Source organism: Cebus imitator, unplaced genomic scaffold, assembly GCF_001604975.1.
Source record: "Cebus imitator isolate Cc_AM_T3 unplaced genomic scaffold, Cebus_imitator-1.0 Scaffold541, whole genome shotgun sequence".
NCBI lineage: Eukaryota > Metazoa > Chordata > Mammalia > Primates > Cebidae > Cebus > Cebus imitator.
The window spans coordinates 1,251,471-1,274,254 of NW_016107856.1; the positions used below are offsets into that span (position 1 = coordinate 1,251,471).

The following is a 22,784-nucleotide window of genomic DNA, read 5'->3' on the forward strand; positions in this document are numbered from 1 at the left end:
ACAAAATTTTATTGGTTGGATGCTTTAGGCTTTGGGAGTGTACTTTCGGACAGTTCAGTATACATTATTGTTGGTATACATGGTTTAGTCTATGAACTTGTTGCTTTCTGACTCTGTGGTACATGGAGCTGAGACTTAACAAGAATTAAATTCTCTTCTGATCCCTGCGAAGGAATTTGTCCATGTGCTCTGCACTGGAACAGAACATATTACCGTATACTTGTGCATTTCAAAGTTAGGTTTGGGATTAGTAAAATGGATTTTAATTTTTTTTTTTTAAAGAGAGACTTGGCATTAGAGATGACATGATTGGTCATCCCTGGATGCAGCCTGGTTTGTTGTTTAGACTAATTGTTCTGTAGAATAATCTACTCGCCTAAATGGAAAACATGTAAGTAATGATGCCGTGGCTTCATTTTGCTTTGTTAGTTTTGCTTTCAGCCAATCCTTCTTCTGGTGAACAGAAACTTCAATTCAATGACAGCAACACTGGGAAGAAAATTTGCATGCTTGGGTCTGTTTCTCTGGGCTGTTCATCAGCCTAATACGATAATCTTTTCATTGCCTTGATCTTCCCAGTATTTCAGCATTTTTTTATTGTTAAGTTTATTGAGACTGCTATTAAATACATCAGTACTATTTTTCATGGACACAGAAGTAGCTTCAAAGCACTTTCACTTGAGTTGTTTCATTCAGTGTTCAAAGCAAGCTGTGAAGTGGGGGACCAGTTACCCTCATTTTCTAGATTAAACTGAGACTCAGAGGGGTATAGTGAGGAGTCCTGCAGGTCTGGGAAGGGGCAGGCATGTGGCCTGAATTCATTTCTTCACTGTCTCATGAGAACAGCAACTTTCGAGTATTTCCAGGCCTCCCCTTTTCCTAGAAGGTGCTAGCTCAGATAGCGCAGAGGCCTCTGCTGGGAACATCTGGTGGTGCTGCGATTGTTAGGATGGGCTGCTACTTTCGCCACAGTTGTGGTTCCTGCTGTGATAAGAAGGGTTGGACCTGTACCTGGCCTGTCCTTGGGGTTTCAACCAAAAAAAGTCCTTTTTTTATTCACTTTTGACTAAGAGACAGGGAATATATTGTCACTAATGTCACTATCATTGTGAAAGTGATATCTCTGTTAATAGTAGCTACTACTAGGAATAGCTACTTATGTGTCAGGTGCTGTGTCAGGCTTTTTAATATTGAAATAATATTTACAACTACTCTAGATGAGGATATTATTATTACATTTTATAGATGAGGAAATAGAACCTTGGGCAGATTAAATAATTCAAGTTGCTGTTAGTAGGAAGAGTCGGGATTCATATCCAGGACTGGGCTGTCCCATTTGTAACCCTGCTGAAGGCTTTTTGTGACCCTACTGTGAGTCATTATCTCATCTGAGGAACCAAAGCACTGGGACATGGAACCTCCCCAGTAAGAGAGCCAGTGGCAGAAACACAACTTTGTGGAACAAATAGAGGTACAGGAAAACATCACCTGGAAGCAAGGGAAGGCTGAGGCACGGGATGGGGCTGGCTGGTCGTGGGCTCTAGAGGCATCTGGTGTTGGAATGCAACCCCAGTCTCCTTTTCCCTCATCATCTGCCAGCCCTTATGGTCCATGTGCCTCTTCCTGCAGCTCCCTTCCTGTGGGCTGCTTCCAGTGCTTAATGAGCAGCTCATTAAATTAGAGGGAGCAATTAATTGGCCAGAAAGCTGTTTGGTCTGGCTGTCCAGTCTCTTGTTTAGACTGGCCACCATTAATAGCAAGTGCTGTGGTATGTGTTTTACCCTAAACCCCTCAATTCACTGCTAGGTCCAGGCTGCTATTTTCTTTTCTTCTTTGCCTTTTAAAAGCTGTGTTGGCTGTAATTACAGCTGTCAAGAACTAGGGCATGGGATTTCTGTGTAAAGGACTATTCTTGACTTTGTCCTTTTATTTAGAATAGTGCCAGGCTAACATTAGGCAGGGTTTTGGTTGCTGGGTGCTCTGATGGGTTCAGAAGACACAGGCCTCACAGCTTGGCTGGAGCAGTGAGTAGACCTTGGAAAACAGCAGTTATGATAAGGATCACAGAGCCTCACGTGTGTGAGATGTTGACCTCCCTGATCCTGTCTGGAACACTAATGGGACAGTTGATGGACAGTGAAGATGATCTGTTTCCCAGAGAGAGAAGTATTCAGAGTGAAGGGATCTGCCTGAGGTGTCTGCATTCATTCTCTAGCTGGTGTGTGTATTTTTATTCCTTACCCCAGTGTGGATTCTGAGCTAAATATGTGGACTTCGTTTATTTCACTGGTGCTTTTCCTCTTCCCTCTCTCCATTTCTCATTTGGTCTCTCACCCTCTTGATGTCCTTTCTGAATTTATATTATCTGTCTTGAGTGTATTCTGCTTTTTTTTTTACCTTTTTAATACACTTTCAGTACTTTATGGTTATTAAACATTAAATTTAACTATTTTTAAGTGTGAAGTTCAGCAGTGTTAAGTATATTCACACTGTTGTGTCACAGATCTCTAGAACTTTTTCATCTTGCAAAATTGATACTCTATACCCATTAAACATAATTCCCCCTCCCCCTTTTGCCAGTGCTTGGCAACTACCTTTATACTCCCTGTTTCTGTGACTTTGACTACTTCATATGAATAAAATCATAGAGTGTTTGTCCTTTTTTGACTGGCTTATTTCATTTAGCATAATGTCATCAAGGCTTATCCATGTTGTAGCATGTGACAGGATTTCCTTCCTTTTTAAGGTTCCATAATATTCTGTTGTGCGTATATACCACATTAAAAAAAAAATCCATTCATTTACCTATGAACATTTGGGTTGCTTCTACCTCTTGGCTGTTGTGAATTGTGCTGCAATGAACATAGGTATGTAAAGATGTTTTTGAGATCTTGCCTAGAAATTTTTGGGATACATATACCCAGAAATGTGATTGCTGGATATGGTAGTCCTGTTTTTAACTTTTTGAAGAACCTCCATACTGTTTTCCATAATGACTGTCATTTTGTGTTAACATCACATCTTCCTTATTTATTGTTTACCAGAGAGTAAAAGCTAAGTGTTAGAACCAAGACCAAACTGCAGGCCTCTGATTCCAGATCTGGTACTTTCCCTGCTCTATGCCAACTCCTTGGTATTGGATTTATCCATATTTTACTCTCTGATCTCTACAATGACCCATACAAGAAGGAAGCTTAAGGGACACTCCCCAGAACTACGGAATGGTTGTCCTGCTCTTTATTTACCAAGGATCCAAAGGTCTAAGAAGTTGTCAGCTGGAAAAGGAAGAGGAGAGTGAGAGAAGAGGGAATATGCCTTCTTTTTAAGTTGAAAAATATATTTTTTTCTTTCAGCTGTATAGCTTAGAACAATTCACAAAGTTCAGGGAAACTCTGCTTGAGCTGGGGATTGGTCTGACACTGGCACTGCTTGCTTGGAGGTTGCTGGTTGAAGGTGCAGGGTGGCCGGTAATGCTGAAACCTGGTTGCTGGCATTGCATTGTCCAACTGACCGTGAGTGAATAGGTGAGTCCAGCAGCCAGATGTTTGGTATGACTTGCACTAGTAAATATGAATACTAGTCTGTCATTTCACCTTTTATCTTTTCTTGGAAGGCAGCACTATGTAGCGAAAAGAGCTCTCAATGAGGAATAATGAGGGCTGGACTTGAGTCTTCTCCTTGACTTAATAGATAACCTTCGTGAGGCATGTAACTGCTGTTAATCTCAGTTTCCTCATTTATAAAAGGCAGAGCATGACACTTCTTGTTCTGCCTCTCTAGTGCTGTTGTTGAATCTGGGATGAGGTGTGGAAAAACGTTTTATAAGCCACAAAGTGCTATTTATATTCATCAGTATCATTTTTATACCTTCCTTTGGGTTTCAAAGCATTTCATAAGTGCAGATAAATACCCTGAGAGATATTGAGCTGCCTCATCTAGCCCCTTTTAATAGCTAGTGTCTTTTTTTCAGGTTTCAGTGCAAATATCCCTTCCCTGGGGAGGCCTTTCCTACGTAGGTCATCTTGTCCTCTCATGTTCTGTGGCACCACACCCCTCTCTTTTGTAGCACTCAGAGCAACTGTATTCCCAGTGTTTGGCACGGTGCCTGTCTGTGCTCAGTAAACATTTGTTGAGTGACTGAGAAAATTAATCTTACTTAATAACCACCTGAGCATAAAGCCATGAAATTTGGGGAGGCTCCACTGAGGGGGTTCTGGAAGGAAGATGGCTGCACTGAAGTCAGACTTGACAGGTTCTATCGCTTTGCCAAGGATGCTGGTGTGGAGAGAGTGGGGCTGCAGTGCCTGGCTCCAGCATGTCACTGGGTGGCCCCGGACCCCTTCACCTTTGGAACCCATTGTTGCTGTGGGAACAGGGGGGCTTTTGGTGCTGGCCTGTTTGGTGGCTGAAGACCCAATCTCTGGCTCTTAAACCAGGGGGATAGATCCCTGCAGTCAAAATGTGGTGCAGCCTCTTGGAGACCAGTGCAGACCAAACCTAGGAGGGATGTGTGCTGCGGCCAGATGACACTCAGGATGTCTAGTCTCCCGTGGTGGCTCCTCTGGCTGTGGGCCGGGCAAAATCTTGGCCCCACTGCAAATGGTCTTTCAAATGGTCCAGTGTGGGGTTAGAGTTTCCTATTTAACAGTGACTTGGTTTCTCAAGTGTGGTGCTCTGGAGTGGTGTTGATCTTGAACTTGAACAGAATGTGCGGGTTCAGTTCTGAAAATGGCCAAGCCCTCCTCTCCCTGCAGCCCTCTTCCAGAATTGCCACCTCTTCCGGAAATTCTCTCAAGAAAAACAAACAAACAAACAAACAAACAAACAAACAGAAAAATATAAAATGGCCTTGGACACTTTCTTGGGAAAACATAACTGAAATGCTCTTAGGAGAACATTCAGGGACTGGTGGATGGGCGGCTTTATGAGACAGCGACTGGAGTTGTGAATGCGCCTCTCTGCACTTGTGTTTCCTTACCCACCAGCAGTATGGTTCTGCACGTGGTCTCATGCATTCAGCCATGAAATCCATATTTTACCTCCTCCGGGAGGCTTTGTCCAGGAGTCACTTTATCCATTTGTATAACTTTCTCCCAAAGTGGCTCCCCTCAGCACCATTCACTCCTTTGTCATTGTTTTCCTTTTCATCCAAAGTTCAGAGTTGGAACATCTACCTTGAACAGCTGAAGTTGTAACACAAGCCTTTCTCTCACTGTGTTAGCATGGCCCTATTAATTTCCTATGCTGCTGTAACATATGTTTTAATACTACAAATTTAGTGGCTTAACACAAACTTATAGTTCTGGAGGTCAGAGTCCAAAATGGGGCTAAAATCAAGGAGTTGGCAGGGCTGCATTCCTTCTGGAGGCTGTAGTGGAGGATCTGTTCCTTAGCTTTTCCAGCTTCCAGGGGCTCCCTGGATGCCTTGGCTCATGGCCTCTTTCCATCCCTAGTGCTGGCAATTATGTCCCTGAATTATGGCCCCTGCTTTCTGTCTTAACATCTCTTTCTCTGATTCTGACTCTTCTGCACCTCCATCGCCTTTGCTTGTGAGGTCCCTCATGATTAGACTGGGCCCTCCTCATTCTCTCTTCCCCAGTAATCCAGGATAATCTTTCCTTCTCAAGGTCCTTAAGTTGGTCACACCTGCAAAGTCCCCTTTGTCATGCAGGGTAATGCATTCATAGGTTTGGGGGATTAGATCATGGACCTCTTTCGGGGCTTTGATTCTGTCTACCATAATGGGATTAAAGTGTTAGGCTCATAGTAGGGATTGGAGAGATTCCACTCACTACTGAGGTGCTCTAGTACTGGGATCAGGAAGAACTAAATTCAAAATCCTGTTCCTTCTGAGCACATTTCTTTATCAATTATTCTTTAATCATCAGGAAAATTGGGATAATATCTTCTTGGCACATGTATTTTAGATTTATACATGAATGCATGCAGAATACTGAGTCAAGTGCCTAGCATGTGAATTGTGAACCATAAATAATAGTTCTTTACCTCCTTTCTTTTTTTCTTTTTTTTTCTGAGATAGGGTCTTGCTCTGTCACCCATGTTGGAGTGTGGTGGCATGATCATAAATCAGTACAGCCTCAACCTCCCAGGCTCAGGTGATCCCCCTGCCTCAGCCTCCCTAGTAGCTGGGGATACAGGCATGTACCACCACACCTGGTTAATTTTTAAAATTATTTGTAGAGACGGGGTCTCCCTATGTTGCCCAGGCTGGTTATTTCTTTCTAATTACTGTATATCAGAGCAGGGCTTTGGGGTCAGAAAACAATACCGGTTGGTTGCCCAGCTAACTATTATTATTAAAGACATGAATTCAATTGCTTTAGGGCAATTATTATTTTTAACAGTCAGTAGACCAGTGTTTCTCAGAATGGGTTCTGTGGCTCTCTTGGAATTTAGGAATGTATTTTCGAGAGTTATCCATAAGAATTTAAGAATTTATCCATAAGAGTTATCCATAAGAATTTAAAAATTTTGTTTTTCATTTGATCCTAATGACAACAAGATAAAATAAGCCTGTTCTGGACTGTTGGAAGGGCCATTGTCTGCCTGAGCGCTGTCATTTGGGTTTATCGTTCACAGTTGTGTTTGTCTACTTGTTTCTACTTGTGTTGCCATCAGATACTTCTTCTGTAAGGGTTATACCCTGAAGAAAAAGAACAGAACATTTTAATATATATATATAATGAATTCTAATAAGATAAAGGACACATGACTGCACTTTGCACAGTCATGAGTTATGAATCAAGATTTTGCAGTAGTTGGAACAGAGAGAGGAAAGTGGCAGAAAAATGGGGTTAGTGCCCCACTGAAGGTGGGGCTGATATGTAGCCGTAGTTCCTGAGGCAGCCTCTGGAGTTGCTGATGGCTACTGTTTGTTCTAATAACTTTCAGTGTCTTTTCTGATTTGTTGGGACTGTGCCATCCTGGCTGTCTCACTTCTGAGTATCACCCTGCATATTCCTCTGCTAACCAAAGAAAATTTAGGGCAGGTAGTCACTGTATATTCCTGTTGTGAGCAGTGATATCATTTCAGTTACAAGGACAAAGTATTCTCTGATTCTAACATTCTTAATTTGAATGTATTGGTAACATAATTTGTGTTTAATTTATAAATCTGTGTAAACCCTATAAGTAATTTATATCTAGTTTTATGCTTTACATATTTAAATGATGCAACAAACATTATTTGCAACGCTTCTTTGGGTAACAGCTTTTTGAGGTGTAATTTGCATACTATATGATTCATCCATTTAAATATACAATTCAGTGAGATTTAGTATTTTCTTAATGTTGTATAACCATCACCACAATCAATTTTAAAACATTTCCAGCGCTCCAAAAAGAATCTCTGTACCTCTAATCCATCATCCCCCATTCCCCAACACCTCTAGCCCCAGATAACTAGTAATCTACTTTCTGTCTCTATGGATTTGCCTATTTTGGACATTTTAAACGGCATCATATAATATGTGGCCTTTGGTATTTGACTTCTTTCATTTAGCATAATGTTTTCAAGGTTAATCCATATTGGGGCATATATCAATACTTCATTTCCTTTTATTACTGTGTAACATTCCATAGCATGGCTATACCACATATTATTTATTCATTCAAACACTGAGTGTTTGCCAATTTTTTTTTTTTTCTTTAAAAGGGGCCCAGACTTTGTTAAATTTTAGAAAATACTTGATAGGATTGAGCAGTGTGTGATGGAATGGTTAGAACTGTCTTCTTCTTAGCCAAAGGAAACAAATCAATGCTTTCTTAGGGGACAAGGTATTCTCATCAATATGAAGAGCAGGGCCCAGACAGCAGGACCTAATTTTTTCCCCACTCATTTGAAAAAATAAATGGACATCCCTTTTTGAGCCAACACTGTTTTAGGCTTTGGGGATACAGCAGTCTACAAAACAAAGTCCCTGTCTATGTGGAGTTTATAGGGGTGGGTGCTCTTTTACACAGACTGTTTCGGAAGGCTTCTGGGCTCTGATGACACTTGAGTCTCTAGAGATGTGAATGCAGAGAGGGAGTGAGCCATGTGGGTATCTGGAGGAAGTGTTCCAGACAGAGGTCAGCAAGTGCCAATGCCCTGGGGGCAGGAATGGGCTTTGCAGGTTCAAGAAATAGCAAGAAGGCTAGTGTGAATGGAGACTTGTGAGCCTGAGGGAGTGATCGATTATTTCTAGGATTTTATTCTCAGGACTCACACCTCAAGAGAATCTGGTTTGCTAAGTACCTACTGAATACATAATGGAAAATATATTTATCTTTTCCTGAATCTGCACCAGACTGAAAAGTCACTTAGTAGGAGGAGTTTGGTTCTGCTCTTGAGGTGAAGTGATTTGGGAATGAATTTTAAACTGGAGCAGAACTGCTGAATGCATTATCTGTCAGCAGAGAAGAGTTAGTAAGAACCGGGAGTTGTTATCAAAGCGAAACACATGCTAGCTTTTAAATAAGGTGCCTTGCTTTATTATAGTCATTGAGCAGTGTGTGAGTTTCCACAGGAGGTTTTGATATTGCCCCGTTCAGTCCACAGTTTCTTGCACTGACCCACCTAATTTTGGGAGTCCTCTGAAGCCAACAGTGTTTATCCATTGTAATAGGATGATATGCAGAATGTCATTTTTCGCTGCTACACTAGCCAGCCTTTAGGGACCTCTTGGTTCACGTTCTTGGTGTTGGCAACAGGTTGCATTGAACATCTACTTTCTGTTTTTATGACTTCTATGGCATGCATATGTATATGCACACACACAGCATAATATTTATCATGTTAATCGCTTGTAAGTGTACAACTCAGTGGCGTTAAATACATTCACACTACTTTGTATCCATCACCACTATCTATACCCTAATCTTTCATCCTTCCTAATATGAACGCTGAACCCATTAAACAGTAGCTCTGGTTTCCCCTAGTCCCTGGTAACCGCTGTTCCATCTTACATTTCTATGAATCTGCCTAGCCTGGATGCCTCATATAAGTGAAATCTTATATATTTGTCCTTGTGTGTCTGGCTTATTTCACTAAGCATAATGTTTTTAAGATACATCCATGCCGTGGCATGTATCAAAAGTGTATTCCTTTTTATGGCTGAATAGTATTCTCTTCTGTGACTTTTTGTACTCAGCATATTACACAGGCTCCAGTGTGTGGCACATTTCCTCTTGGAGCCAAGAGCAGCATATTATAGGACAAAGACAGAAAGCCGTGGCAGCACACACCGAAGACCTGAGCGGCAGGGAGGGCAAACCTCTGAAAGGCCCCGATTTCTTTCTTACGATCCCTGATGAAAGGTCCTGATTTCTTACTTATGAAGCACTTTCTAGTTGTTTAAGTGAATTTTCACATCCACTGTCATCTAATGCTAGTCTTCAGTAATCCCATAAAAAGCAGGCATTATCCTTATTTTACAGATAAGGGTCACAGAAAGAAAATGACCCCCTCAAACTAATTACATTGTCGTTCTTATCGGTATTAACCGGAGTTGAGTACAAATTGCACTATGTACTGTTACTGTGTTGAGCCCTATGCAAAGCACTTAACAAGATTTGTTATTTGATCCTATAACAACTCTGTGTGGTGTAGGTGTAATCATCATCCCATTGTCCAGATGAGGAAACTGAGGTACCAAATAACTTGCCATAGCTCACAGAGGTGGTAAGTGGGGAATCTAGGATTCACTCCTGAGCTTGAACATGGTATGGTTGTGGGATGCAAGCAAGGTAAGACTCCGGTCTGCTTACGTCTGGCTCAGAGATCCTGTAAGAACATGCCGACAGCCTCTGCTTTACCAAACGTCAGTCCAGGCAGCATCGTCTGTGTCCCTGATTGTGCCTTTCTCCAGTCTGGGAACACTGCCAGGCAGTGTATAGCACTAGATGTAAATAAGGCCATTATTTGATTTTATAAACTTCTTTTTGGAGGTTGAAACTTGTATATTCTGTGTGACACCCCATTTGGATATCCCAAAGGCACCTTAAATTCAATATGTCAAGAAACTGAAGTGATTTCTGCAGTCTCTCCTCTTTGCTTTGAAAAAGCAAACAAACATGCATTTGTTTTTCATGTTTCCTTACCTAAGGAAAGACATCTTGGCCACTCAAGAATGTATGCTGGAAACCTCAGGGTCACCTTTCTTCTCTGTCACTACCCCTGGCTTAGGTCACCCTTACAGATTTGCCTCCTAAATATTTCTCACTTATGTCTCTCCCTATTCCTTCCTGCCAGTGCAGCCCCGGACTGTCGTGTTTCACGGACAGCTGCAGTGCCCTCCAGACTGCCACTGTGCAATGGCTGTGCCCTCCCACCATCCTCGACACTGCTGCCTGGCTCATCTGTGTAAGGGGGATTCTGTAGGCATTGTCCTGCTTTAAAACCATGTGGTGATTCCAGGCTGGAGTCTGAGCTCAGAGCAAGGCATGTGGTGTTCTGCCAGGCACCTGAGGCCACAGCAGCATATTATAGGTCTACTGTGCCTTGTGCCCTGCATATGTCCTGTTGGAGCCACCTCTATTCCCGCCTTCCTTCTGTCTGGGAGGCACTCCTCTCCCAGTGCAGCTGAAGTCTGTCTCTTCAAACCTCAGCCCAACTTCTGATTGTCCTCCAGAGCCTGTTTGAGCTGTCATCCCATCTAGAAGCTTTTTCTGAGGCCTGCAGAGTAGTTTCCTCTGCTTTTGTGTTACCATTATACTCTAGAGAGACCTTTGTTTCCACATTCATTACAGTGTATTTGTCTTTTTGAGGGCAGGGACTCTGACATTCATCTTGACAGCAAAGGGGTGAATTACTCAACTGCTAATTCTTTTGTAAAATGGACAATGTCAACCCTGTTAGAAGTAATATTAACCTGCAATAATGGGTGTCAGGTCCTTAGCACCGTGCCTGGCACATAGTAAATACCCAGTGGACACCTGCACCTTCTCTCTACATCCCTATTGCATGGCGGCTAGGCCCGGAAGGCAGCGAGAATTGGCAGCTCAAACCCTTTTGGTCAGGGACCCTTGCTGGGTGGAAGCTCCTCTCCTGGTGGTGCCCCTTGGCTGAATCTGGTGTATCCATCAGGTCCAGGTTGGAAACTACCAAGCAGAGCCCTGCTGCCTCTGGGTATTCTGTTCAGCACCCAGCCGTTTGACATTTAATGAATGTAAAGAATAATGGGGCAGCTGCTGTTCCTTACTCTCTCCTGCTGCACTAAGTCTCTGCCTCACTGGAGAGTCATTTAACCGCATGAAGGTTGGTGGTGGGAATGCAAATTGCTTCTCCACAAAGAGCTCACCCTGCTCTCTAACCAGTTGGAATCACCCTTGTTAATGTGATATTAGCAATTTACGTGTCTCCTTAACCACTAACCATCCTGAGAGGATTTGGCATTCTTTGTGGCTGTTAATCGTCTCATTGCCTGAGGGCTTGTTAAATAGGTGGAGTGTACACCCAGGCTTTCTCCTACAGAAAACAGTCATTCGTGATCTTTTCCCTTTTACTCAGCCTCTCTCCTCAGCTGCCTGAGCCCGGGAAAAGGCAGCGTCCTCCCCTCCCACGATAGGCAGAGCTGGGCTCTGGGCCAAGAGTCCCTGGTTTGACTCCCTGCTTGGTCAGGACTTGATCAACATCATCGCCTGGCCCTGGCTCCAGGGTTGTTGTGGGGCTGAGGGAGGTGCCTGGGCAACCCATTTCCCTGTGGAGGTCACTTGTCCCTTTCCTTTCCCTCCATCAGGCTCAGGCTCTTGGGGCAGTCCTGCTGTCTCAGGGGGTCTCTCCTGAGTCTCTAAGACATAGTCGTCATTCACATTGAACGCTATTGACAATCATCCCATCCCCTGCTGCTTCATTTTGTGACTTGTGGACCCAAGTGGGTCTTTGTTTATCCTGACCCAGGAGAGCCGGGAAAAGAGACAGTTTGAATTGCTCTGGGCGTATATTACTTGCTAATATTTTAAAATTTGACTTACTGTCTCCCCAGTTTTTCCGAGGTATGAACCTAAAAGTCATTTCATGGAAAAAAATAGTGAGGAACTGGTGTTATTTCTTTTAGGTGACACTAATAACTCAACGTTAGACGCGTCAGAATTTAAGCGGCTAGTCAAAAAAAATACTGGTGAAAATAGCAAGTCTATATTGATGTTAGTTTTTATATAACAGGTGCCGTTCTAGGCATTTTGCCTGTAGCAACTCACTGAACCCTCATAATTACTTTATGGAGAGGAGGTTCAGTAACCTGGTCACACAGGCAATGAATGGCCAGGATTCAGGCTCCAAAACTAAGTCTTCTGACCATGATGCTGCCTCTGTAGGGCTGATAGAGATCATCACTACATCACCTCTTTTGGGATTCTCTGCTCATTGATCATGGAGTGTTACCTGCAGAGTGCAGCTGTGATCTCTCCTTTAGGGCTCTCTGTGCAGAGACCTCAGTAGTCTGTGTTAGTGCCATCCTGTTGAAGCTGGTCCCATCCTATCTACACTTTTCTGGACTTCTGGTTGAGCCAGTCTGCTCAGGTACGAACTTCCAAACCAACGTGTTTCTCTTCGGTCCTCAGCCAGGCTTTGTGACATCAGCTACTACAGTTGCGGAAACAGCTGATAAACACGATCGGGCTGCTCAGAGGGAGAATATGGCAGTAGGGTCCTTGGCCGACATTGCCTGCTCACTTGGAAGGGCAAAGACCTAGAAATCCATGTGCAATTGATGCACAAGCTGTCATTGTGCTGAGGCTTGTGGGCAGGGGGTTGTTTCTCTTTCCTTCTCCCCTTGTCTTCCTCTCCTTTTCTTGCTCTTTTTCTTTCTTTCTCCTTCCCTTCCCCTTTCCTTTTCTCCCTTTCTTTCTCCTTTGAAAGACTAATATGAGGTCCTGGTAAAGATGGTACATAGAAGACAGGCTTCAAGCCTCCATGAAGTTCTTTCAATGTTGTAGTAAGTCACTGTTCCTTGTTGAACAAGAGGCTTAAGGGGCTGAGGCAGCGAGGGATTGAAGCAAAGTCTGGCTTGGTTCAGGCCTGAATGCCTAAACCAGGCCAGGTTTGCGTTGCGTTGGTTCTGCCTCGCATGAGAAGTACATCCAAAGATTCTGTGCCTCCTGGGGAGCCATGTTGGGCAATCTTCTAAGCATTGGACTTTGAGGTTAAAATAAAATGTCTTGCTCCCTTGATGGGGATTTCTGAAAGATTGGTGGGATTCTAACTGCCTAGCAGGGTACCAGATGCCGCTTCCATTTGACTGAACATCAGCACTTTGAGAATAGCAGGTTTTTTTAGCAGTACATGAGCTTTGGGGCAGCTCTCTGCCCTTCCTTGCCAAATGACCTATTTGATCTGGAGCCCTGGCTTGACTTTTCTCCTCAGCACCTGCTGTTTTCGGACAAATCCCATTCCTTTCCCTGGTTTTCTCTTTTACAGAAATCCTTTCTTCCAACTTGATTAGATTTCTTGGCTTGCACATCTGGTCTTCATTTAGTAGGGATGACACTTAATTTAAGTAAGAGTTTGGCTGCCTTTAAATTTAACAACTGCACCCTGTTAGGGGACTGTTGAGGAGTCAGTAGCTGAATTGTTTATTGAAAGAGATCATATTGATTTATGATTTGCACTTAAGAAATCCATTCTCCCACACCCCTGCATTTAATTGTATGGCTGGGCACTTAGCTCCTTTAAGAATCCAGTGCCCTTATCTCTGGAGAGGAGTTTCTCCTCAGTGTGCATACAGGACTACTGTATGTGTGTGGCATGAGTCCGTCTGTCCTCACAAAGGAGATTGTGCATTGGTAGAGCTGGAGGGCTCCTCTTGTCTACCCAGCATGCCAGCTCCTAAAGCGTGAGGTCCATCATGTCTCTACTTAAAAACTTTCGGTGGCTTCCCCATTGCCTGTGAATGAAATATGGAGTCCACAGCAGGCGGGTAAGGGCCTCCCAGTCTCGCTTCACTGTGACTGTCTAACTCATTTTCTATCATTGCCATACAGAAACCCAGTTCTCTGGCCCCACTGAATTTCTTAAAAGTCTTCCCATTCACTTGGCCATTCTGCCTTTATGTTTTTCACTTTCCCTGGAATTTCCTCCCTCTCTTTCCTGCCTCTCTGGTCTCTGTTCTTCAAAGCCCGTTTCAAATGAAAACCTTTGCTACGAAATCTTTCCTGATTCCTCTCACCCATAGTGTGCCTCTTTGAAGTCAGACACCCTCTCTGCATTTCTCTTCAAGTACTTTAGCTCATTTTGTGTTATAATTGTTTTTATGATTGTTGTTTATTCTTATTCAACAGACTTACTACCTAAGGGCCGGTGACCCTGTGTTGGTCACCTATGTCCCCTGAAGGCATAGAGCTCAGTGCCTAGGGTAGTAATAATTGACATTCCTGAGTGCTCACTCCATGCCAGTTCTATTCTAAGCACTACACATGTAATCATCTTGGCTGATCCTCACAAAAGCTCTTGGAGGGAGGTGCTGTTATTAGCCCCATTTTACAGATGAGATAACTGGGATCTGGGCTGAGTAACTTGCCTAAGACTACCCAGGTAGGAAGCAGCAGAGCGGGGGGTTCACCTGGGCCTTCTGTCTTCTGAATCCATGTCCTCAACCAGTAAGCTACATGGCTTCTTTCATTAGCTACTTGCTTAATACATGTTTATCAAGAAAAGTTGTATTAAAATCAAGAAATACAGGTGAGCAGGAACAGGTCAGTTTAAAAATGAGGAGAGGGAAGAAGAGGAGGAAATTAGAATGGGCAGGCAGGAAAAGAAAAGAAAGGAAGAGGGCTAAGAAACCAAGGAAGAGAAGAAACAGGTAGCTACAGGGGTGGAGCTCATCCCAGCACACTCAGCACTGTCACTGCAAATACTCCCAGTGTGACTCAAGGCCTTAACCAAAAGGGATGGAGCAGGAGGGTGCAGAGTTCTGGGTTGTCATGCACCTTTTCTGGAAAGGAACCTGAAGCATGGAAATGCTGTGGCTTGTTCTGGATCCCACAGGACAGCAGTTCTGGATAGAATTCAGGTCCCTTGTACGTTCTGCTTTATAAGGAATGACACATGACTTTCTGTCCCCGTGCTGTTTTTGGAAAGGGTCATGTAACCCTGGTGTTGTGAGGCTGCTCATCATAGTCTTGTATTCTGCCTGCATCTCCTAGACCGTGTGTCTCCCTCTTTCAACCGCTTCCGCTTTGGTCCAGGTCTCAGCCATCTCTTCTTGTCTCAGCGGCTTCTTCCTGCACTTCGCTTCTGTACCGGTCTTCACTCCTGCAGAAGTTGCATTCTCTAATCTTTGTCTCAGCCATCCCCACCCCTGAACTCAGAAGCTTCTTGGACTAAGGATCCTGTAAGTAAGCTCTTAGGACCTCACCCTTTGTTGAGGTCTTTCATCAGGCTCTCCAACCTCTCTGTCTGAACTCATCTCCTCTCACCTAACTCCCCAATTTGGTCCTCCACTCTTCTCCTGAGAGTTCTTTCCATCTAGTGGCCTCTCTTCTCTCTTGTCATGCTTCTCCTTGTGGCCATAGAACAACCAGTTGTGCCAGCCTTTCCCCTTTCGTGGAATCTCCCTGTGCAATGAAGAAAAGCTGAGGACGTTCTCCCATACCACCCTTTTCAGGCCCTATATTTCCTCCTTAAGCCTCTTTAACCCTTTAAATGGAAAGGTGTCATTCCCAAGAAATCCATTCAGTAGCCCCAAGGTAGGGGCTTCAGCCAGTGAGATGCTTGATGGTATTACATGGGAAGATGCTGACATGCTCCGTGGGAGAAACTTCTCCAGGCCTTACTTAGCCTACCCACTATCTTTTACCCATCACTAGCGAGAGCTCTTTGTAAAGCAAACCAGAAGTCCAAGTTCAGATGAACCCAGTTTCCTCCAACTGAAGAGGAAACTTGGGGAGCCTATACTGGAGAAGAACATATCTTAAATTTTCACATTTTGTGAGTGGCAGCGTAGCTGTAGCAGTAGAAACATATATCATAAGCACCTTGGCTTTGTTTGAATTTTGAGAAATGGCAGTCACAGAGACTTTTCTATATGCATATCATTCCCTGTCACAGGAGAATGACTATCCCGGTCTGGAGTAGGGAGTGTGGGCCTGTGAGTAGGTGCGCCCCAAGTCCACATGATGGCTTTGCTATTGAAATCCTCTAGGTGGCCATGACTCTGTGTTGCCAAATTACTTAACATTGCAAACTAGTGGCCTACAGGAATAATCTTGATGAGGCAGATGGTTTAAGTGGAATGTCAGCAGGTGGCCTTTTGAGATTATTGGCATATATCACTATTTTCTGTGACTCAGCCAACTCTTTGGTATATGTATGTCCTTTCCCTTCTGTCAGATGAGGAAGGTTTTTGCTTTGCTTTTTTTTTTTTTCATCTCAAGGTTTTGCATAGATTAACCAATGGAAGATCATGAATCATTTAAATAACTATGCTGATGTTGAGACTGAGCCTTGAGATTTTGCTATTCAGGCAACTAACTTCTCTGCCTGCCAGTTGGGTGTTATTTTTAACTAAGTATAAGTTCACCCTTGCTCAGTAGGAGTCTCTCTCTTTCTCTCTCTCTCTCTCTCTCTCTCTCTCCCCCTCTCCCTCTCTCTGTTTTAGGGGAATGGGGTCTCACTCTATCACCCAGGCTGAAGTGTAGTGGTGCAATCTTGGCTCGTTGGAACCTCTGCCTCCCAGGCTTAAGTGATCCTCCCACTCAGCCCCCTCGTAGCTAGGACCATAGGTTGGTGCTACCATGCCCAGCTAATTTCTTTGTAGAGGTTGGTGCAAAAGTTACTGCATTTTTGCCTTTGAAAATAATGACAAAAAACGTATTACTTTTGCACCCATCTAATATTTTTGGTAGAGATGGAGTTTCACCAGGTTGCCCAGGCTGGTCCTGACCTTAAGTGATCTGCCTGCCTCAGTCTCCCAAAGTGCTGGAAATATAGGTGTGAGCCATGACGCCTGGCCCCTGCCCTTTTTTCTTTTTGTAAAATACACTTTCTATTATAAAACAGTTTTAGATTTACAGAATTATTGCAAAGATAGTACAGAGAGTTCTTATATACCCAATACCGAACTTCCCCTATTATCAGCATCTAATGTTAGTATGGTACAATTGTTAGAAGTAATGAACTAATATTGATATATTCTTTTTAACTAAAATCCATACTTTTTCACATTTCCTTAGTTTTCCCTTAGTGTTCATTTTTTGTTCCAGGATCTTGTCTGGGACAGCATTTAGTTCTTGTGTCTCCTTAGTATCCTCTGGGCTGAGACTGTTTTTCAGATTTTTGGTGATCTTGGACAATTTTGAGGATTACTGGTCAGGCCTATTTTGTAGAACCTCCTTTAACTGGAATTTGATGTTTTCCTCATGATTTTGGGAGAAAGACAGATGGTAAGATGCCATTCTCATCATCTAATTTCAAGGGTACATACTATCAATATGACTTATCACTGTCGATGTTAACTTTGATCACCTGGCTTGAGATGGTATTTGCAAAGTTACTGTTTTCTTTCCATGCAGTACTTTTTGGAAAAAAGTCCTTATGTGTGGTCTGCACTTACAGAGTGGAAAGTTATACTCTACCTCCTTAAGGGCAGAGTGTCTGTGTCAAGTATTTGGAATTCTTCTGCATAGATTTGTATGTCATCTCCCATTTATTGCTTTATTCAATCATTTATTTATTTTTATCAGAAAAGAGTCATGAATATCTGTTTTATACCTTGTATTTTTTTTTTTTTTGAGATGGAGGCTCACTCTATTGCCTAGGCTGGAGTGCAGTGGCACGATCTTGGTTCACTGCAACCTCCACCTCCCAGGTTCAAGCGATTCTCTTCCTGAGTAGCTGGGATTACAGGCATGCACCACCATGTCCTGCTAATTTTTTTATTTTTAGTAGATGCAGGGTTTCACTATGTTGACCAGGTTGGTCTCGAACTCCTGACATTGTGATCCACCTGCCTTGGCCTCCCAAAGTGCTGGGATTACAGGCGTGAGCCACCATGCCAGCTATACCTTGTATTATAAGTACTTCCTTATTTCATTGCTCAAATTGTTTTTGATTTGGCTCTTGTATCCCTTTGCCCATCATTGTTGGTTGTTTTAAGCATGCTTTAACTTTCTGACACAACACAGTACTCCAGGCTTATCTGGTGTATTTCCTGAATCCAGCATTTCTGCAAAGAGCCCTGACTCCTTTTGTTGAAGGCATGGTGGTAGACAGCAGGATTGGAGGTGTGGGGGTGGAGGCAGTCAGTTAGTTGCTGCTGGAATGTTTTTGCATCTGGGCCCTCTCAGCTGATAGAGCAAAGAAATATGTGTGTATGCTACCTCTTAAATATACAAATTCCCATGAATATTTCTATAGCTATCTATATTAAGATAAACATAAGTTTGAACTGATGTCTCCAATTCTGATCCATATTACATAAATCATTCTAGCTTCCTCCCCTGCTTATCTGTAACATCCCCCAGAAGCAGTTAGAAACCCCTCTGCCACCACCCATTTGCTAAGGTGTATGCGTACAGTAGTATCAGAATCGCTAATCCATACCCCCATTGGAAACAACTTTTCAGCTATAGTATAGTACTGATGTATAGTTATTTTTGCCATTAGATTGTGGCAAACATAACTCCACTGATTTCTAAAGTTACCTCTGTTAGCACCTTACTTTCTTCCTTCAGTGAGATTATTTCATACATTTGTAATACATTTGGGTTTTTGATTTTTGGGGGTCACATTTTACATTACATCCTGGGAATGATTGCCCTTGCCCTCCCACTCAGTGATTTTTTTTTTTAAATTGCATTCATTTAAATTTACTCTCGTGCTATAAAGTTCTATGGGTTTTTGACAAATGCTTAATGTCCTATACTTACATTACAGTATTGTACAGAATAATCTCACTGTCCTAAATAGTCCACTGTGCTTCATCTATTTAATTCCCAAATCCTATTCCCAAGCCCCTAGCAACCACTAGTCTATTTACTGCCTGTATAGTTTTGCTTTTTCTAGAATGCCATGTAATTACAATCACAGAAAATGCAGGCTTTTCGAACTGGATTCATTCACTTAGCAATATGTACTTAAGATTCATTCATGTCTTTTTGTGGCATAATAGCTCATTTTTTATTGCTAAGCAATATTCTATAATATGGATGTACCATAGTTTATTCATTTACCTATTCACAGACATCTTGATTATTTCCAGATTCTGATGATTATGAATAAAGCTGCCATAGAGATTCATATGCAGACTTTTATGTGCACATAAGCTTTCAAATTAATTGGATAAATGCCTAGGGGACTCTGCCACATTTGACTGTCTGCCTTTCAGCATCTACCTCCCCATAATTCTACGTGGGCAATGTTAGCACACTCTAAAAATTGGTAGTTCTGCTGCTGAGGTGCCAGTATACTGGCCTGTTTTCTTCTCTGCCTGAAAGTGGTAAGCATTGACCACCCTTCTTGCTGAGAACTTTGAAAATTTTAATCCAGGAGGTGATATGGGGGAGTAGTGTAGATTATGGGATTCGGAATAGCCCTGGAGTCAGGGCTGAGCTGAGCCCCAAGGATTATACCATTGCGTTAATTAGGAACTTAACCCTGATTCCTGAAAGCAGTTTTCATGTGACTTTAGTGTGGCGGAAAAGGCCAGTAAACCAGGGTGTTTGTTACAGAGAGTGATTCATCCTGTATGACTCAGGAGAGATGCCGACCCACACATGGTCCTTTCAGATCTCTGGGGTGAGATGTGGTGGTGTCTGTTTTGCCACGTAGGTCAGCTGTGGAGTCTGATATTTGAGCCACTGGCATGAAGGGAACCAGCCATGGGTCTGGGGCCTGTGTAGTTCAGTCTCCTGGTTTTCCCACACCTCAGTTTGCAGGGCAGCTCTCTGACCTATAGTTTTATACTGAGTTTGCCTACTCTTTTTATTTTACTTACTTATTTTGAAGTTTATATTAATTTATTTAAACATTTTTAACTAAATGATGTGATTTTTCTACTTTTTAAAAAAGTAGTAAACATTATTTTTAAGAGTAGTATTAGCAAAATTGAGTGGAAACACGGAGATCCCATATATTCCTGCCCCTGTACATGCACAATGCCCCCCACATTAAACATTCCACACCAGAGTGGCACATTGGTTACAACTGATGAACCTGAATTGACACATTGTTATTACTCATTTGACATGAGGGTTCACTCTTGGTGTTGTACATTCTGTGGGTTTGGACAAATAATGACGTATATCCACCATTATAGTTTCATACAGAATAGTTTCACTGCTATAAAAATCCTCTGTCCCCTGCTTATTCATGCCTTCCTCCTCCCAACCTCTACCACCCACTGATCTTTTTACTGTCTATAATTTTGCCTTTTTCAGAATGTCATCTAGTTGGAATCATACAGTAGGTATGATTGGCTTTTCAGATTGGCTTCTTTTACTTAGTAGTATGCATTTAAGATTCCTCCATGTCTTATTATGGCTTGATAGCTCATTTTTCTTTTTTTTTTTTTAGTGCTGGTTAGTATGCCATTGTCTGGATGCATCACAGTTGATTTATCCATTCACCTACTGAAGGACATCTTGGCTGCTTCCAAGGGTTGGAATTATGAATAAGCTGCCCAGAACATCTGTAAGCAGGTTTTTGTGTGGACATAAGTTTTCATTCCATTTGAGTGAAGGTGAAAGAGTGTGATTGCTGAATGATATGCTTCCTAAGAGTATGTTTAGTTTTGTATAATTTTAAAAAAAAATATGTTTACTGAGTATGTGCCATATACCAAACATGGCACTAGTTGCCAATATATTATCATTTAATCCTTTTAGCAACCCTATAAAGTAGGGTTTTCCACTTTATAGGTGAGGAAACTCAGGCTTAGGAGGGCTAGGTAGCTAGTAAGTGACAGAGCTGGCACTTACATTCACCCCTCCTGATGCCAGACCTTTTCCCACTGCATCACGCCATCTCTGGAGACCAGCATGTAACAGAAGATGGCATCCATCCAGCTGGAAAGGGCTCATCCAGGAGCACCTCCTTCAGCTCACCGGGGATGCTCATCAGTTTATGAACAGCAGAAGGAAAGGGCTCCTTTCTCTGTGTGAAAGTTGTAGCCTTGCTCAGGTGCTTTTATACTTCCTGGATGCTCAGCCTATGTTGGCCTATTTAGGTTTAAACCGTTTTCATTCTAAACATTGTCAGACATACCCCAAAGAGACTAGGTTAGTCGGTCTTATACCTATCACTCAGGTCCTGGAATTACCAGGATTTTATCATTCTTGCTTTACCTATTTGTTTGTGGGGTTTTTTGAGGGGAGTGATTTTGTTAAATATACTGGGTTTTTTTTGGCAGAAAATTTTCGGTAAGTTTTGCCTTTAGCTCGTCTCCCTGACCTGTGTGGCATCTCTCCTTTCTTTGCATGAATTTCCCACCATTGTGTATCTCATAGTTACTGGGTATTTATTTTATGTAACAAATATTTATATAATCTTAACCATAGGTTACACCCTTTTCTAGGTACTTAACAAATATTAGCTTGTTTACTCCTCATAACAATCTTATGAAATAGATGTGAAAACTATTCTTCTTTTAGAGGTGATAAAACCAAGGCACAGAGAAGTTGAGTAACCTGCCCTGAGTCACACGGCTAGGAAGCAGGATAGCTGGCTTTCAAATGCAGGCTGTGGGGTTTTATAATCTGTATTCTTATTTGTCATGCTGTGGTAGATATACAGTAATTCTACAGCCATTGCCATAGTCTGTTCTCTGGTACTGCTCAAGGAAAAAACTAGAGGAAGGAAAAAACTAGTTCTTGCCTGCAGGTGCTCCCAGTCTGTTGGGAAGATGGACCTGGAAACTAGCATTTGAGGGAATTGCTGCAGTGATTATGCAAAAATATTCAGTGAAAATGTAAAGAAAGAACACATGAAGCTTCTTGGGAACGTCCAAGTAGGCTTCACAGAAGCTGTGATCCTTGCACTTAGATCAGAAGGGTGGATGAGTGGGGAGGGGAATCCTGGACCTGAAGGTGAGAGAGCACAGGGAGGGCTGGAGAGAGATGGACTTGGCACTGGATATCTCAGGCAATAAGATCATAAAGGCACTGACTTACCTACTAGAAAGCTTTGACCTTATCCTGCTGGTAATAGTGACCTATTGGTAGGTTTTTAGCAGAGAAAAAATATGGTGAGGTTTGCAGATTACTAAGCTCTCTCTAGAGGTGATGCAGAGGATGGATTGGGAGGAGAGCAAGACTGGACGCCATTTATTAGTGCTGGCTGCTGGCAAGAATGTAGAGGCCCAAACTAGAGCCATGACAGTGCAAATGGAGAGGATGGATCTGAGAGGTGAGGACCAGCATTATGCAGGCATTCATTATCTGGATTTCTGAATGATGGGTTATCTAGGAAAGCAACAGTGATCATAACATCCAAATACTCACCAATGACCCCATCACTTATAAAAACAATTCCTGTGGCAAATGCACCCAAAGATGACCTCCAATGTGCCAGACCTTTGTGTAGCCCACTTGCATGTTAACATTATTTAAGACTCCATTTTAGCAGCCTGGAGCGGGACTTTCTGCATGTGAGAGGCACATGTGGAAAGGGACTATAGGGGCCTCTAGGAGCAGAGGATGGTTCTCAACTGATAGCCAGCAAGGAAATGGGGCCTCAGTCCTATAGCCGGGAACTCAGTTCTGCCAACAACCACATGAGCTTGGGAGAGAACCCCCGAGCTTCAGAAAGGAGCATAGCCTGGTTGACACCATGATTGCAACTTTGCAAGACC

The 22,784-nt window shown here is 42.8% G+C and overlaps 1 protein-coding gene across 4 annotated transcripts in view; it reads left to right on the forward strand.

The window, feature by feature from the left end:
- Positions 1–22,784, forward strand: part of CUNH1orf226 (chromosome unknown C1orf226 homolog) — a 311,510-nt gene that overhangs the window by 82,206 nt on the left and 206,520 nt on the right. Inside the window, exon 2 of one of the 4 annotated variants that reach the window (XM_017515040.2) lies at positions 20,510–20,626. The exons of the other annotated variants lie outside the window; for them this stretch is intronic. Coding sequence (XP_017370529.1) covers positions 20,603–20,626 — 24 coding nt within the window. The 5' untranslated portion in view covers positions 20,510–20,602. The remainder of the gene's footprint in view (positions 1–20,509; positions 20,627–22,784) is intronic. 4 annotated transcript variants of the gene reach the window in all.